The following is a 15,465-nucleotide window of genomic DNA, read 5'->3' on the forward strand; positions in this document are numbered from 1 at the left end:
GTGCTTTGGTTCTTCACGGTTACGCTCAACTTCGCCTTACAGCGCATCCCTTGAAGTCTTGGTCAACCAGGTGGGGAGGGGGGCGGGCACCACCCCCGTGTTGGCGGGGGTTCTCGCTCTGTGCTTAACCAGTCGGCAGGCAGGCAGACGAAGAACGTGGCAGCCCATCGTACAACAACACGTCCTCCTTCCTGGGGTCAGTCCGGGCACTGAGCCCAGTGGGGCAGCCACCAGCAAGGGGAGAACAAGGCCACCACCACGGGGACGCTGTGGAGGGGGGCGGCTAACTAAAGAGCACAGTGAATACAGTGCAGCTGTGAAAAAGCATTAGAAGCTCCTTCCGGTCCAGTTTGGAACAGCTGCCAAAACCTACGCTGAAGTGGAAAGAAGGGCGGCGAGGACAAGCCAGAAGCACAGATGAGAACTGGGGACAAGGCTAGACAAGCCATAAGCACAGATGAGAACTGGGGACAAGGCTAGGTGGTACAGGCACGGGGGAGGGGGAGGGGCGGGGGTTCAAGAGGTGCCCCTTGGTGCCTTTTGAATTTTGTTCTGAGGGCTTTATCTCTTTAGAAAAAGAAATGAAATTTCTAAGTAAATGAATGCACACCCTCCAGCCCTGTGACGAGCCCTCCTTCCCAGCAACGGTCTCAGCAGGAGGTTTGACCCTAGCTGGTGTGTCTGTTGGAAAGCAGATGAGGCCGCTCCATTATATTCACTATGAGCATTTAAGGAGCGTCTACCGGGGGCCCTCGAGCTATAAGAAAGATACCCTCGGAAAGACACTCATTCCTGATATCACAGTTTGGCTAACAGATGAACGATGTCATAAATTGAGGATATGACACAGGTAGTTTCAAATCTGTTGGGAAATGATGGATTACTAAGACAGAAGAAAATTGGTGTTGGGTCACTGGCTCTTTGGGGGTGGAAAAAATCAAGTTAGATCTCTGTCTCATACCTACAAAAAAGAGATTCCAGATGGGATTAAGAGCCAAGAGAAACAAAGTTATATAAGTACTGAAAGAAATGAGAACACAATATTTTTATGCTCTTGGGGGTGGGGAAGGCCTTCCTTTTCAAGATAGAAAGATTCAATTACAGTCAGCTCTCTGTACTATCCATGTACCTTTTCTGTGAATCTAAATCTATTCTGAAATTAAAAGTTTATTGAAGGGACTTCCCTGGTGGCTCAGTGGTTAAGAATCCTCCTGCCAATGCAGGGGACACGGGTTCGAGCCTTGGTCCGGGAAGATCACACATGCCGCAGAGCAACTGATCTCGTGCGCCACAACTACTGAGCCTGCACTCTAGAGCCCGCAAGCCACAACTACTGAGCCCGCATGCCACAACTACTGAAGCCCACGTGCCTGAAGCCTGTGCTCCACAACAAGAGAAGCCACCGCAATGTGAAGCCCGTGCACTGCAACGAAGAGTGGCCCCCGCTCGCCGCAACTAGAGAAAGCCTGCATGCAGCAACAAAGACCCAACACAGCCAAAAATAAATTAAAAAAAAAAAAAGTTTATTGAAAAAGGGAAAAAAAATCAGTTCACGGAAGGATATACACAAAGTTTTAAAAAGGACAATTTACAGACTTAGGAGAAAACACAGTGTCCAAAATGTAATAAGTTGCTTATAAATGTATAAATGTAATTTATAAGTTGCTTATGTAATAAGCAACTTATAAATCAATATAATTAAGAAGAAGATAAATTACCTGATAGAAAAATGGGCGAGATATCAAGAGGTAATTTACACCAAGAGAAACACAAAAGGCCAATAAACATAGGAAAAGATTCTCAATTTCACTGGCAATCAGGGAAATGAAAATTAGAACCACAGGAAGAGATTTTTCACTTACCAGATTAATTAAAACTTAAGAACAAAATTGAGACTACACGGTGTTAATCAGAATGTGGAGAAACAGGCATTTTCATGTCTGTTATTGATTAGTGCAGCTTCTTTTGTGGAGGCCAAATTTTATATATACATACTTTAGGACTGCAATTTCTTTTATTTTGTGGTACGCGGGCCTCTCACTGTTGGGGCCTCTCCCGCTGCAGAGCACAGGCTCTGGACGCGCAGGCTCAGCGGCCATGGCTCACGGGCCCAGCCGCTCCGCGGCATATGGGATCCTCCCGGACCGGGGCACGAACCCGTGTCCCCTGCATCGGCAGGCGGACTCTCAACCACTGCGCCACCAGGGAAGCCCAGGACTGCAATTTCAAAGAACTTATCTTATAGAAATATTTGGATAGATGCACAAAGCTTGTATATTGGACAAATCTCCAGAACAGGGGACTGGTTGCATGCACACTAGGGAATACTATGCAGCTATGGAAAAGAATGAGGCTCATCTCACACACACACACATATGTGCACGCACGCCTCGGAGATATTACAAGCTTGGTTCCAGACCACCACAATAAAGCAAGTATTACAATAAAGCAAGTCACATGAATATTTTGATTTCCCAGTGCATGTAAAAGTTGCGTTTAAACCTACAGACTGGGAGAAAATATTTGCAAGCGATGCGACTGACAAGGGCCTAATTTCCAAAATATACAAACAGCTCCTACTGTTTAGCAGCAACAAAAAAAACAAACAGCCCAATTCAGAAACGGGCAGAAGACCTAAACAGAGATTTCTCCAAAGAATCTCCAAAGAAGACATACAGGTGGCCAATAAGTACAAGAAAAGATGCTCAACATTGCTAATTACTAGAGAAATGCAAATCAGAACTACAATGGGGTACCACCTCACACCGGTCAGAACGGCCATCGTTAAAAAGTCTACAAATAATAAATGCTGGAGAGGGTGTGGAGAAAAGGGAACCCTCCTACACGGGTGGTGGGAATGTAAGTTGCTGCAGCCACTATGGAAAAGGGTATGGAGGTTCCTCAAAAAACTAAACACAGAGCTGCCCTATGATCCAGCAATCCCACTCCTGGGCACAGACCCAGACAAAACTATAATTCGAAAAGATACATGCACCCCTATGTTCACAGTAGCACTATTTACAATAGCCAAGACATAGAAGCAATATAAATGTCCATCGACAGAGGAATCGGTAAAGAAGATGTGGTACATATATACAATGGAATATTACTCAGCCATTAAAAAGATAATAAAATGATGCCATTTGCAGCAACATGGATGGACCCAAAGATTATCATACTAAGTGAAGTAGGTCAGAAAGAGAAAAACAAATACCATATGATATCACTTACATGTGAAATCTGAAATACGTATCTACAAAACATATCTACAAAATAAACATATCCACAAAAAAACCTGACTCACAGACAGAGAACAGACTTGTGGTTGACAAAGGGGAGGGGTGGGAAAGGGAAGGATTGGGAGTTTGGGATTAGCAGATGTAAACTATTATATATAGAATGGATAAACAACAAGGTACTACTACACAGGAACTATATTCAATATCCTGTGATAAACCATAAGAGAAAAGATTATGAAAAAGAAAATATATGTGTATAACTGAATCACTCTGCTGTACAGCAGAAATTAACCACAACATTGTAAATAAACTATACTTCAATAAAAATTTTTTTAAAAGTTATGTTTACACTATACTGTAGTCTATTAAGTATGCAATAGCATTACGTCTGAAATAACAGTGTATATACCTTAATTAAAAAACACCTCGTTAAAAAATGCTAACCATGGTCTGAGCCTTCAGTGAGTCCTAATCTTTTCACAATAGTAACATCAAAGATCACGGATCACAGACCACCATCACAAACCTAATAACGAAAAAGTTTGCAATATTCTGAGAATTACCGAAATGTGACACAGAGACACGAAGTGAGCAAATGCTGCTGGAAAAATGGCACTGACAGACTTGCTCGATGCAGGGTTGCCACAAAGCTTCATTTGTAAAAAAAACCACAATATTTGTGAAGTGCAATAAAGCGAAGAAGCACAGTGAAATGCGGTCTGCCTGTATTTATAAACATTTACATACATGTAAATATATATACATATAAAAGTACGCAGAACAAATACAAATCACATGGCCTGGTTGGAGCAAATGGGAAACTGGGGCTGGACCACATGGGGCCTTGGAGACCAAACTAAGGTGTTTGCACTTGGCCGTGCAGGTGACAGCAAGCAAGGCAAAGCAGAGACGGGATAATCACATGTACCTGCAGAGCAAACAGCCTTCGGAGGAGGAGCCAGGGACAGAATGCCACTGCCACCATCCAGGTGAGAGATGGTGAGATGAAAGCAGGAGGGGGCGGGAAGGAGGTAGCTGATTTAAAGTGACCCAGACGAGGTCCCTGCTTTTGTGGAGCTGACATAGGCAACTAGAAGCAAAGATTTAGGATGTGGAAGGTAGAACGGACAGGATTTCGGGATGAACAGGGATAATGAGGTGGGGACGGGAAAGCCCTCTAGGACTGCCATTTCCGACGCATGCATCACCTAAAGGTCTTAGACAGAGCTTCGAGAAGCCCAGTTCTTTCAAATACACAGCAAAAGCTTTCCTTTCAGGACTGTGGAAAGGCCTCCTCTCTTCCAGCCAGATGCATAGGAAAGAGATCGAGCTTCCCATCTTGGGCTTGAAGTTGAGCTCAGGATGTCTGCTGAGGACAGGAGTTTGAGCAGAACCCCAAGCCTGCTCCCAGAAGCTTCCCCTAGGGAGGGAGTTGCAGGGGGGTGGCCCCAGTGGAGAGTGACTGTGTGGGTACCTGTGAAGGGTCTTCCTGGAGGGGGTCCAGGACAGGTCTGGTTGGAAGGGTGGGAAGGGGTGTCATTCTAGGTGGGACGAGCTGCAGATGGAGGGCTGGAGAGGACAGGAGGGGACCTGGGGAGTGGTCTGCACAGGGAAGGGCAAGGGACTCCTTGCGGCTGTGGCCTCAAGTGGGAGAAGGAAGGAGGGGAGAGGGGAGAGACTGGGGCAGGTCCAGCAGCGAATGGGTCTTATCTCCCTGTGGGCTGAGTTTGTTTGTTCACCTCGTTCGTTCATTTGAAAAGAATTTACAAAGTGCCAACAGCATGCCAGGCACTGTTCTGGACGTGGGGTGATACGGCAGTGACCCCAATAAGAGATCTGCTCTCCTGGAAGTGACAAGGAGGAGAGGCAGCCATGAACAAGGAACAAATAGTAAGATAACTTCTGGCAGAGATCAATACTGTCCAGAAAATAAAACAGCATGATGAATGGAGAGTTTGAGAGGGGGGTGGGAGCGGGGAGTGATCAAGAGACAACACACAGCTGAGGTCTGAATGACAGAAGGAACCCTCCCTCCACTGAGGACTGGGGAGGAGCCACAAAGAAGGGCGGGTGGGGATGCTGCAGGTCTGAGGCTAACTATAGGAGGTGCCGGTTTAGCTAAGAAGACCGCGTTAAGAAAATGAGGCTTTTTTCCCTTTGTAATGAACTCATTAGTGAGCTGTGTTTTTAGTTCTTTCTCCTGGGTTTTTGACATTGGGCGGGAGGGGGAGGTCTGTGGGGACTGATGGGGCAGACCGTGGATCGCTCACAGGGGTTGAGCACAGGCGCGGGGATAAGCCTCAGCTCAGGGGAGACAGAGGTGGAGAAGCACCCACCTGCTCCGGGGCGTCACGTCCAGGAAGAGCTGCACAAGCGCCAGCAGGTTGTGGTGGTGATCAGATGCCCGGCTCAGGGCACAGCACAGCTGCCGGAGCTGTGGGGACAGTGGGCATCAAGGCGGGCTGGGGGGGCGTGGCCCGCCTTCCACCCTGACCTCCCTACCAGCCCACTGCGGGGGGTGGGGGTGGGGGTGGGGGGGGATGTCTGGAGAGTAAAAGGGTGGGTCGTGGAGGCCAGGTAAGGGAGGGAGCCGCGCTGTCCCCACCTGGGGCGCTCTAGGGGCCGTGAGAGAGCATTCGCGGTGAGGCTGGGGGCTTGGGCTCGGGCTCAGGGGTCCGCCGTACCTTCCCCGGCCACTCCTGGATGCTGTCCAGGAGCACAAGCAGGAGCTGCTGGAGGTCGGTCTTGGGCAGCAGGCGGAGCCCCACGTCCAAGCCGGCTCGGCACAGCAGCTCAATCAGGCCCAAGAGGCTCCCATCGGTGTAGGCCCCTGGCTGGGCCAGCACGCACAGCATCAGGAACTGGAGAGCAGAGAGAGCGCTAGGGCAGGGGTGCCTCCCTGGCACTGTGAGCCCTGGGCCCCGCTGGGAAGGAACTGAGAAAAATGGTGAGGTCTGGAGTCGAGGCCCCTGGGGTCGTCAGGGGCAGGCGCAGGCGCAGGCGTGGTGGGCGCGGGCTTCTGTGGCACCCCTCCTGGCGTCGGCACGGTGCCTGCGATGACGCTCGCAGTATTCACTGAACTGGATGCTGAATAGGCGTGGACTGCGAGCAGAGGGACGGGTGGGGCTCACCTTACAGATGTGGCTCAGGCTGCCGTCCAAGGCCGTCTCCTGGGGGGTGTCCTGCTGCTCAGTCTGACTCAGGCTAGCCTCACTTTTAAGCTCGCTGAGGTAAGACAAAAACAAAGGAAAGGAAACTGGAGGAGATGGGCGCAAGGGGACAAGTGAGGCAGAGAGGGAGGCCGCACTTGCTGAAGAACAACAGAGAGCCTGTGGACGACCCATTCAGCCTGGGACCCTGATGCCCTGTGTGTGCCGGTCACCCACTGCTGCGTAACAAATGACCCCCAAATGCAGAGGCTTAAAAACAACAGACATGTATTATTCTGTGCAGTTTCTGAGGGTCAAGAATCCAGAGGCGGCGTGGAGGGGCGGGGGGGGGGGCGCGTCTGGCGCTGGATCTCTTGGGAGGATGCCCCCAAGACGTTGGTGGGGGCACTGCTGTCAGCTTAGGCTTGACTGGGCGGGAGGAGCTGCTTCCCAGCTCGCTCAGGGCTCACTGGCCTCAGTCCTTGCCATGCAGGCCTCGCCACAGGGCTCTGCAGCTTGCCCCGGCTTCCCCTGAAGCGAGTGACGTGAGAGAGAGGAGATGCCCGTCTGAGACGGAGGTTGCAGCCTTTCATAACCTAACCTTGGAGGTGACATCGCTTCTGCTGACTTCTCCAGGCCACACGGGCCAGCCTGACCTGGGGTGACAGAGAGCTGCACAAGGGGATGAATGCCAGGAGGTGCGGGGTCACCGGGGCCTCTTGGGGGCTGGCTCCCCAACGCTGCCGCTCCAGGAAGGCCTCCAGCTTTAGTTTTCTGGGACTTGGAAAACAGAAAATCATTCTCCACTGACCCCCAAAAGTCTTCCTTAAAAGCACTCTGTGTCCACACAGTTATGGTGAGCCTGCTCAGGCACTGAAAAGGGCACTATTTTGTAGCTTACGTCAGGTTAGACTCCAAAGTACCTGCAAGTAAGGTGAAATCAGAGTATAAGTGGTCCTCGAGAACCCCTCCAAAGATGTCCCACTACCATGCTGTCCATGGACAAGCCCGGCATGGCCAGTTTTCCCCTAGAGAGGAAACAGCCTGGATGAAGTTAGAGGCCAGGGTCGTATTGAAAACACCCTCTTTAAAGACCAGAGTCACACTCAGGGTGGCGAGAGTCCTACAGGGAGAGAGGCACTAGCCGACAGCAGGGCCACACCGCCCTCTGCACGAGCCTCCAGGCACATGCTCCCTGGAGGAGACACTGATCAGGGGCCCCCTCACTAAATGACGCTCTTTCTCTGGGCAGGTGTATATTGTTGGTTTCAAATAAGTAAGGTGACTGTTATGACAAGGCTCCCTTTGCTGTCTCTTCCACTCCTCCACTCTTCCTAACTGGCCTGGAGTTCCTGATAACAGCGGACTCTCTATAAGTGAAGACGCCGATGATGACAACAACACTGTCAACAGTAACAGCCTCCCGTGTAGCCCCCCCGCCCCCGGCCACAGTTCCCAAAGGCTCTGCTCTTCTTTACTTCTTGGTGCTGCTTCTCAGAGGGGGAAAAAAGAAACCCACCTCTAGGCACCCGGGAAACTGGTGTCAACAAACCAAAGTTGGGAGGGGGTGCGGGACAGGATTGGGATCAGACATTCTTCCAGGTCTTAGCATTTATTAGGGCCAGAGTACGAATGGGTAAGGCTGGCACTCACGCATCTGGGCACACGCTGGGCCTGCGTCAGTGTGTGCAGGGGAGTTCTGGTTTGTACCAGCCCGTGAGCACGCACGGGGCCAGGCAAGCATGGGTGGGGATGTTTTCAGATCTCCCGAAGGGTGGGGGCAGCCTCAGAGCCGACTTTGTGACTCTGCCCAAGAGGAGCGGGCTTTCAGACAGTTTGGTGCTGCCAGAGGGAGGAGGAGTGTAGAAAATGTGCGCTGGTGATGCGTCTTCTCAGAGCTGGGCAGGGGAAGTGTGGCTATGACGAGAGGCCTCTCCTTGCTGGGAAGGAAGGCCAGCCTTCCCAAGTGGACAGGGGAACAGCCTCCCCTGTGCCACCTCTGCTGGGAACAGCAGGAAACAAATCAGGGTCCTCGTCCCCGGCCTGCCTTCCTGAGGCTCGACTGGGACGTCGGCATCGTGACTGCTGTTCTGGGACGCGGCATCAGCTCATCCCCAGGCCTCCACCTCGGAGAAGAGGAATTCACAGCCTAATAAGCCCACTCCTCTCCCAGAGGACTCAGCAGGTGAAGGGCAAGTTGAGGGTCCCACCACCAGACTCCACCTGCAAAGCAGCTTCATCCCACCCCTGCCTCCAGCCTCAACACAGGCTTGGCCAAGAGCCAGGAGCTGGAGTTTGGGCTGCAATGACATTGTTCTACACTCTTAAGAGAAGTATGTCAGCTTCTCTATTTGTTTTCCCCTATTACTGTTGGAAAAAAATAATAAAGTGACCCTCTGCACCTTCTCTGAGGGAAGACTGTAAGGGAAGCTACAAGCACTGCCGCCACCATAACCGAGAGCCCAGCAGTGTGTCAGGTGCCCCACCACGGGGGCTGCAGGCAGGGTGCTCTCCTCAGGCCTGCACCACCAAACCAAACCAGACCCGTCATCTGGGCTCTGCGAGACCGAGGTCAATGCAATGAAGAGGAATAGATGCTGAGCATCTAATAGATGCTGTCCACTTGGCAGACATCAGACGATGTGCATATGGTCCAGCAGCAGCAGGGCTGTTCCCTTCTGGAAGGAAATCCTGAAGCATTCAATGAGACGGTGATGAGTTTTAAGGAAATCTGAGATTAGGAACAACTGGTGAAAGACCTGTCTTTCTCACAGCAACGAGCCAGCCAGCCGAGCTAAGCCGTGCGCCCACGTGTGCCCTCATTTCCAGTCTTGGCCACTGCAAGGCTTGTGGGTACCCCAGAGGAGCCCCAGGGCACCTGTTCGGCCAGCGGAGCCTTAGATGGTGACATCCCGAGAGGTCAACAGAGAAGCACCCGACGTGGAACCAACTGACACGGGACGAGCCTCCGAGGAAGACGATAGAGAGAAGACTGCCTGCCCTGAAGATTCTCTTGTGGCCCATGTAACCGTGAAGGACGCCACACCCTTGGTGGAAGAGACACCAGAATGTTCTTGGTGTTCCCTGAATAGTCTAGAGCAGGGGTCCCCAAGCCCCGGGCCGGTACAGGTCCGAGGCCTGTTAGGAACCGGGCTGCACAGCAGGGGGTGAGCGGCAGGCCAGCGCGCAAAGCTTCATCTCCCGCTCCCTGTCGCCCACGGCAGGCTGGCACACGGCAGGGTATTTGCAGCACAGCAAGTGTGGTTTGGTCTGGTTTGCTTTGGCAGACAATTACCAAACACAGTCGTGGAACAGGTTCTTGAGAAAGCTTTGGCCTTCCCCTAGAGAAACATCCGCCCACCACGGCGCCCTGAGGGCCTGTCAGCAGGCGCAGCCTGTCTGGGGTTCTCAAACCAGCTGCTCAAAGAACTCTCAACAGAGAGTTTGGATGTGCCGTAACTGACAACTTTACAACCCATTCACCCAACAGAGTCGTCTATGTATCGTCCGGCTCTGTCCCTAGAGGGTGGGGACAAATTAGCATTGCTGCCCAGGGCACAAAGGGGGCACCCATGACACAAAGTGGAGCACTGTGGAAATTACATGTAAAATTGTGCCTTGCTGGCCATGAGCTGATATTAGGTAATGTGCCAGGAGGGGCTTGGAGACAGACCAAAGAGATTGGGACACGTCTTAGGAGAGGAGGGGCGGCGAGAGCTGAGTCAGGAAGGGGCGGGAACAAATGCCAGTCAGAGCAGCAAGACTCAGCCGTGCCTGGCTTGGCTCGTCCCTGCCTCGAGGCTGCGTCACACGCCGTTCATTCGTGGTGCGCAACCGTACTCAGGGGTACCTGTGTGCTGGGATTCCCTCAGACTCTGTGCTTCGCCGTTTGGGCTAGAGCCTGAGCTTGGTAACTTCTCATTTTTAACCTCAAAAAATGCACATAATTTGGGAGTTCCCTGGTGGCCTAGTGGTTAGGACTCCGGGCTTTCACTGCTGTGGCCCGGGTTCAATCCCTGGTCGGGGAACTGAGATCCCACAAGCCGCACAGCATGGCCAAAAAAAAAGCACATAATTTAAAATAATCATCAGAGGAAATCTTTCCTTTCTCTAACTTGTAAAATGCTTATTGAGCCAAGGCTGGATACCACCAACAATAATGAAAATGGAGCTCTGTACAATGAACGGCCAGGCGTATTACATTTACAGAAAAGGAAATCCTTTAGTGTTTCCTAGCATGGATATATGTTTAGAAGAGTCTATTTGTGGGGTAATATTTTGTTTTGTTTTTTACATTTTTCCTGAGGTGTCATTGGTACTACACAGATTTAATGTACACGATTAGATGGGTTTGAACTGCTTTCAGTGGCTGTGGACCGCATGAGGAAGGACACCGAGGTGGGGGAGGTACTTACCTCCCATCGTGCTGGAGGGGCCCCGGGGGCTGCAAGGCAGGGCTGTGGGTACCCAGGCTGTGGAACGCGGCCGTGACCTCTTGCAGCGAGGGGCACCACATGCTCGTGTCCGCATCTGTCAGGCCAAGGAAGGGCAGGGGGTTAGGGAGGGCACAGCAGGACAGGCCGCACTGCGCCCACAAGCGGGGCTGGTAGCCCCATCCTCGGGCAGCACGGGTGTTATCTGGAGCTGTGAAGACACCAGTGGTTTCAGATACTTGCTGGCGCTTTGGGAACCTGGACATTCATTCTCCCATCTTCAAGCTACGGCCACCTTGACGTGCAAGGGACCGGGGAGGACGGCACACTGACCATCTCCACCAGGCAGCCGTTGGGGCACTGAGCTTCCCCGAGCTGAGCCAGATGCCAAGTCCTGAACCAGAGGCCTCCAGACAGCAAGACTCAGGAGACACCAGGCTCCGCGGCCCTGGGCTCTCTGCCACCAAGGGCTGAGGCCAGCTCTGCGCCTACTGCAGACTCAGCAGCGCCTTGGCGGCAACGTCTGGGCACTCCCAGGTCCACCGTCCCTGCCAGGGCCCCTCCTTGCAGCCCAGGACGCATCTTCTCAGCAAGCTCGAGCTTCGAGGACATTCTCTCTTAACAAGACGTGAACGATACTCTGACCACATCAACAAAGGGGAAAAACCTTACAGACTGAGGGCCTTTTCTCCTGTCAGGCTATTTAAGGATATTTTGTGAACCGGGAGAACAGAGAAATGACAGGCAACGCAGCGGAGCGTATTTCCCAGAGACGGCTGCACCTCTGCACCCCGCTCCACGCGCTCTCCTGCACTGCGGCGTCCACAGCCTCATCGAGGGGCAGCGCCCACGTCTCCACCCTCTCACCCCTCCACATCATCTTATGTACTGACTTGACTGCTTCTTGTTTGTCTTTCCCCATTAGAATGTAAATTCCACAAGGACAGGGACTAGGTCTGTGCTGTTCACCCCTGCACACCCAGAGCCTAGAGGAGTGGCCAGTGTGTGGAGGGAGCTGATGGATGGATGGATGGATGACGAATGAATGATGAATGAATGAACACATGAATGGAGAGCATCCTACACAAACCTGACCAAGCAGTACATGACTAAGAGGGAAACTGGAAAAACGTCACAAGCTGGCAGTGCTGAGAAGGCAGATGAGGGATCTGACAGCGGGTGAGTTGTGGGAATCAAGAGTGTGGAAGCTGGGCCAGGAGCGCATGAGCAGCTCGGCTTGAACCTTCCCACCTGAGGGCCCCCCTCGATGGACCCCCACCATGTCACCAAAGACAAAAAGGTGACCCAGTAGAACCCCTGACCTCAGGGAGCTCAAGTCTAGGAGGGAGAGGAGCCAGGCAGATAAACAAATACAAGAGAGTGTGTTCCCGCAAAAATCGAAGCCGGGGAAAGGTAGGGAGCCTACTCGGGGAAGGGGAAATTAACTGGGGGCTGGGGGAGGCAGAACGGCAGGCGGGAAGCACACGCCCGGCAAAGGGACAGAAATGACAAAGAGCATGAAAGAGCCTGGCACATCCAGCGACCCGAGGCAAGAAACAGGGCGTCCTCAACGAGCTGAGGTGTCTCGGCAACGGTCCCGCGTGGCTGCAGAGCCAGCAGACGGTGGAACGGCCGGCGGAGGGTCTGAGTCCCGTCCAGGGACGAGCCTTGGGCCGCTCGGCATCGAGTGTCTCTCTCTGGAAACGTATACGGGTCGAGGCTCACCCAAGTAGTAATGAGACTCTGGGAGGAGGAAAAACCTTCTTGTTTGTTTATTTTTTTCCTCTTGGGCAGCTTAACAAGTCCGAGAAAGGTAATGCTACCCCTTGCCCGCTACACAAACTAGCTGGGAAGAATGAAGGCTGCAAAACACCATGAGAGAGGACTGTTTCCCTGAGCCTGAGCCATGGGGGACAGGGTGGGCAGCCGGTGACCTTGCCAGGGAGGGGAAGACGGTGTGGCAAGAGAATCAACCCAGCGGGGCAGCGACACCCTGCCCGCAGCCTTGGACCCGGCTCCCCACGGCAGCCCCCGCAGGTGCCTCTGAAGCCCCATGACAGCAGCAGTGCAGACCCCACCGGCCAGAGGCCCAGCCTGGCCTCGGCTCCTCTCCCTGCGCCTCCCCGGTGATTACTCCACACGCCCGCTCCACCCGGAGTTAAGGTGTCAGGAGCGGTCAGAGAAAGGGGCCTGGGTCACCTTGGGGTCAATCAGTCCCCATCCGACAGCCCGGGCAGTTGGTTAAGTGAGGACAGGCACCGAGAGCCCGTAATTAACGCTGCCCGTAAGTAGGCCATGTGCTCAGCTTTTCCCGAGCACGGTTTGCCCCGAAGGAGGGTTTTCTGGAGCTGACACAGAAGAAAAGTCTCGCGAACTCAGCTCCTCTACGCCCACAGCACGGTCATCTGAGGTGATCCCCCGGGGGAGCACCAGGGCCCTGGGCCGTGTCCAATGCCAGCGCCAACAGCCCCGCGCATCTGGGCTCTGTTTATTAACTGTGAATCTGAAAGCTCTCCTGGGATGGAACTGAGGCTTCGGGGGAAGTCAGGGGAAGAAAGGCATCAGGTCTGAAATAAAAGTGACTTTTCCATCTGCGACTCCAAAGCAGCTTTACGTCACGTAACCCACTCTCCTGGCACCATTTCCACTGAATGGGACAACCATGCCCATCCTGAGAACCCTCCTCAGTGCTGGCCGTGCCAGCCCCCCTGCCCGGGCCTGCTCACCCCTTCTTCACACCCACCAGGTCCCATCCTGGGCCTTAGGGGAGCGGAGTCTTCAGACATCTGTCCTTGTCCTCCCCCTCCCCGCCCCCAAATCGAGTTGCTAAGGAGCATTCTGGGTGTTGCAGGCGCCACCTGACTGGGTCCTGATTCTCTGACACCGTCTGAGACCCCTCAGTGCCACAGCAGGCGGAGTCCCCGTCAGCTGTAACGGGGGTGCTGGTTCCCAAAGGAACGCATCACACACCCGAGCGTGGGTGGGGCTCACAACATCTAGGGGAGGCTTAAAATCGTATGGTTTCTTAACCTCCCAACTCTGATTACTTAACTCCCCTCAGCACTCTTGTATTTAAATTGAAACTTGTTCCACATCACGGGCTTTAGTCAATCAGCTCTAGCCCTAGTCATTTAAAATTGTTATTCAGTCAACAGACAGCAAGTGAACAGCAGGCGATTAAAGTTCTGGTGTCATGGAGCTGAAGGTTTCGTGGGGAAACAGACAACGCTCACGAAAAATAAACATACCGTGCCCGGGTGTGTAAGTGGCGGGGAAGGAAAGGGGTCAGGGTGACGCAGGGCGATGCTACGGGCGGGCGGAAGAGCCCTGCAGAGACCTGGGTCCAGCCAGGAGCCCGGCGTGTTGGAGCTGGTGCCAGGCCCAGGGGTGGGGGATGGCGGGAGGGGACGGGGACAGGGCCAGAGAGGCCTGGGAGAGGAGGGGAGGGGCCCGGCGCCCAGCCCACAGACCCACCCCTCTGCGGGGCTAGGACTGAGGGCGAAGGAGACGTTATCAGAGGAATGATCAGAGTGTGCGGTAGAAACACAAAATCCTACCCAGCCCACATTTCAAGAACACGCACATTTCACTGCCCCAACTACAGCATGAGCTCGGGACAGAGCCTCTCACGGCTTCCCCACAGAGCACCGCCCCGGCGGTGGGACCCTGATGCGCCCCGACCCAGACCCGCTCGCTGCTGCTCCGGCCTCTCACGCCCCCTGGCTCCCCCCCAGACCTGCGCTGCCCGCTTTCTTCCTAATCTCCTTCTTGTTCCTTCTCTGCTGGGCCACCCACCCTGCTGGCCCCTTGTTTTCCCTTTTCTTGCCATTCCCCCGGAGCTCAGGCCCTCCCCACAGGGCCCTAGAGCCTCCCTGCCTACCTCGCTGTATGTAACGCAGCGGGCGCCCACCCCTCCACACACACCCCTCACCACACACCACGCTACTCACACACACACCCACACACGTACCGACACGCCCCACCACACAGACGCGTGCACACACATCACCCATTCACACACACGTACACACACACAGAGGCTCTGTCAGCCCCTGGTCTGCTGATCCACGAGCTGAGGGTGTGTGCAGGGCAGGTGATGCCGTCCCCAGGCCACCTCTCCTCTCCGCTGCCCTCCGTAACTCACACCACTGCCCTGTGCCACCTAACACCGTTGAGCATTCCAGGCTCTGTGTGTAGGACAGACCTGCATTGAGCCAAACCACTGAACCCATGGTATCTGCTAGAATTAGATTCAGCTGCAAATAACAAAAAGCCCCCCCCCCCAAACAAAAAACCCACCTGGGCTTAATAAGCTAGAGTTTTATTTCTCTCTGATGAAAAAGCAGCCTGGAGTGGGCGGCCACTCAGTGGGGACCTGACTGTCCTGTGGGACCCTGGGTGACATTGCTGCTCCACCGTTCGCAGCAGGTGCCTCTCCTTCTCAAGACCACCTGGCAGCCCAGGGTGGCTGCTAGAGGCCCAGCTATTATGTCTCACCTCCAGGCAGCTACTTCCTCACTGTGCTTCTTTAGTACACATTCTTGAGTTGTTTTTAAGGATGCAAGGCCCCTTCAGTGTGACTCAGGAAGGCAGCAGCCAACTACCCTCTCAAGTTTCAAAAGCAAGAATTTGAGACTGATTCAG

At 53.5% G+C, this 15,465-nt stretch overlaps 1 protein-coding gene across 1 annotated transcript in view; it reads right to left on the reverse strand.

Annotated features, from left to right (window-relative positions):
* Positions 1 to 15,465, reverse strand: part of FAM178B (family with sequence similarity 178 member B) — a gene marked incomplete at its 3' end in the record, with an annotated part of 80,787 nt that overhangs the window by 32,208 nt on the left and 33,114 nt on the right. Inside the window, exons 7-10 of the mRNA XM_082852105.1 lie at positions 10,804 to 10,918; positions 6,371 to 6,452; positions 5,924 to 6,100; positions 5,576 to 5,673 (exon numbers count right to left, since the gene is read on the reverse strand). Of these exons, the coding sequence (XP_082708231.1) occupies positions 5,576 to 5,673; positions 5,924 to 6,100; positions 6,371 to 6,452; positions 10,804 to 10,918 (472 nt within the window). The remainder of the gene's footprint in view (positions 1 to 5,575; positions 5,674 to 5,923; positions 6,101 to 6,370; positions 6,453 to 10,803; positions 10,919 to 15,465) is intronic.

This window comes from Leucopleurus acutus (assembly GCF_964270905.1).
Source record: "Leucopleurus acutus genome assembly, chromosome: 12".
NCBI lineage: Eukaryota > Metazoa > Chordata > Mammalia > Artiodactyla > Delphinidae > Leucopleurus > Leucopleurus acutus.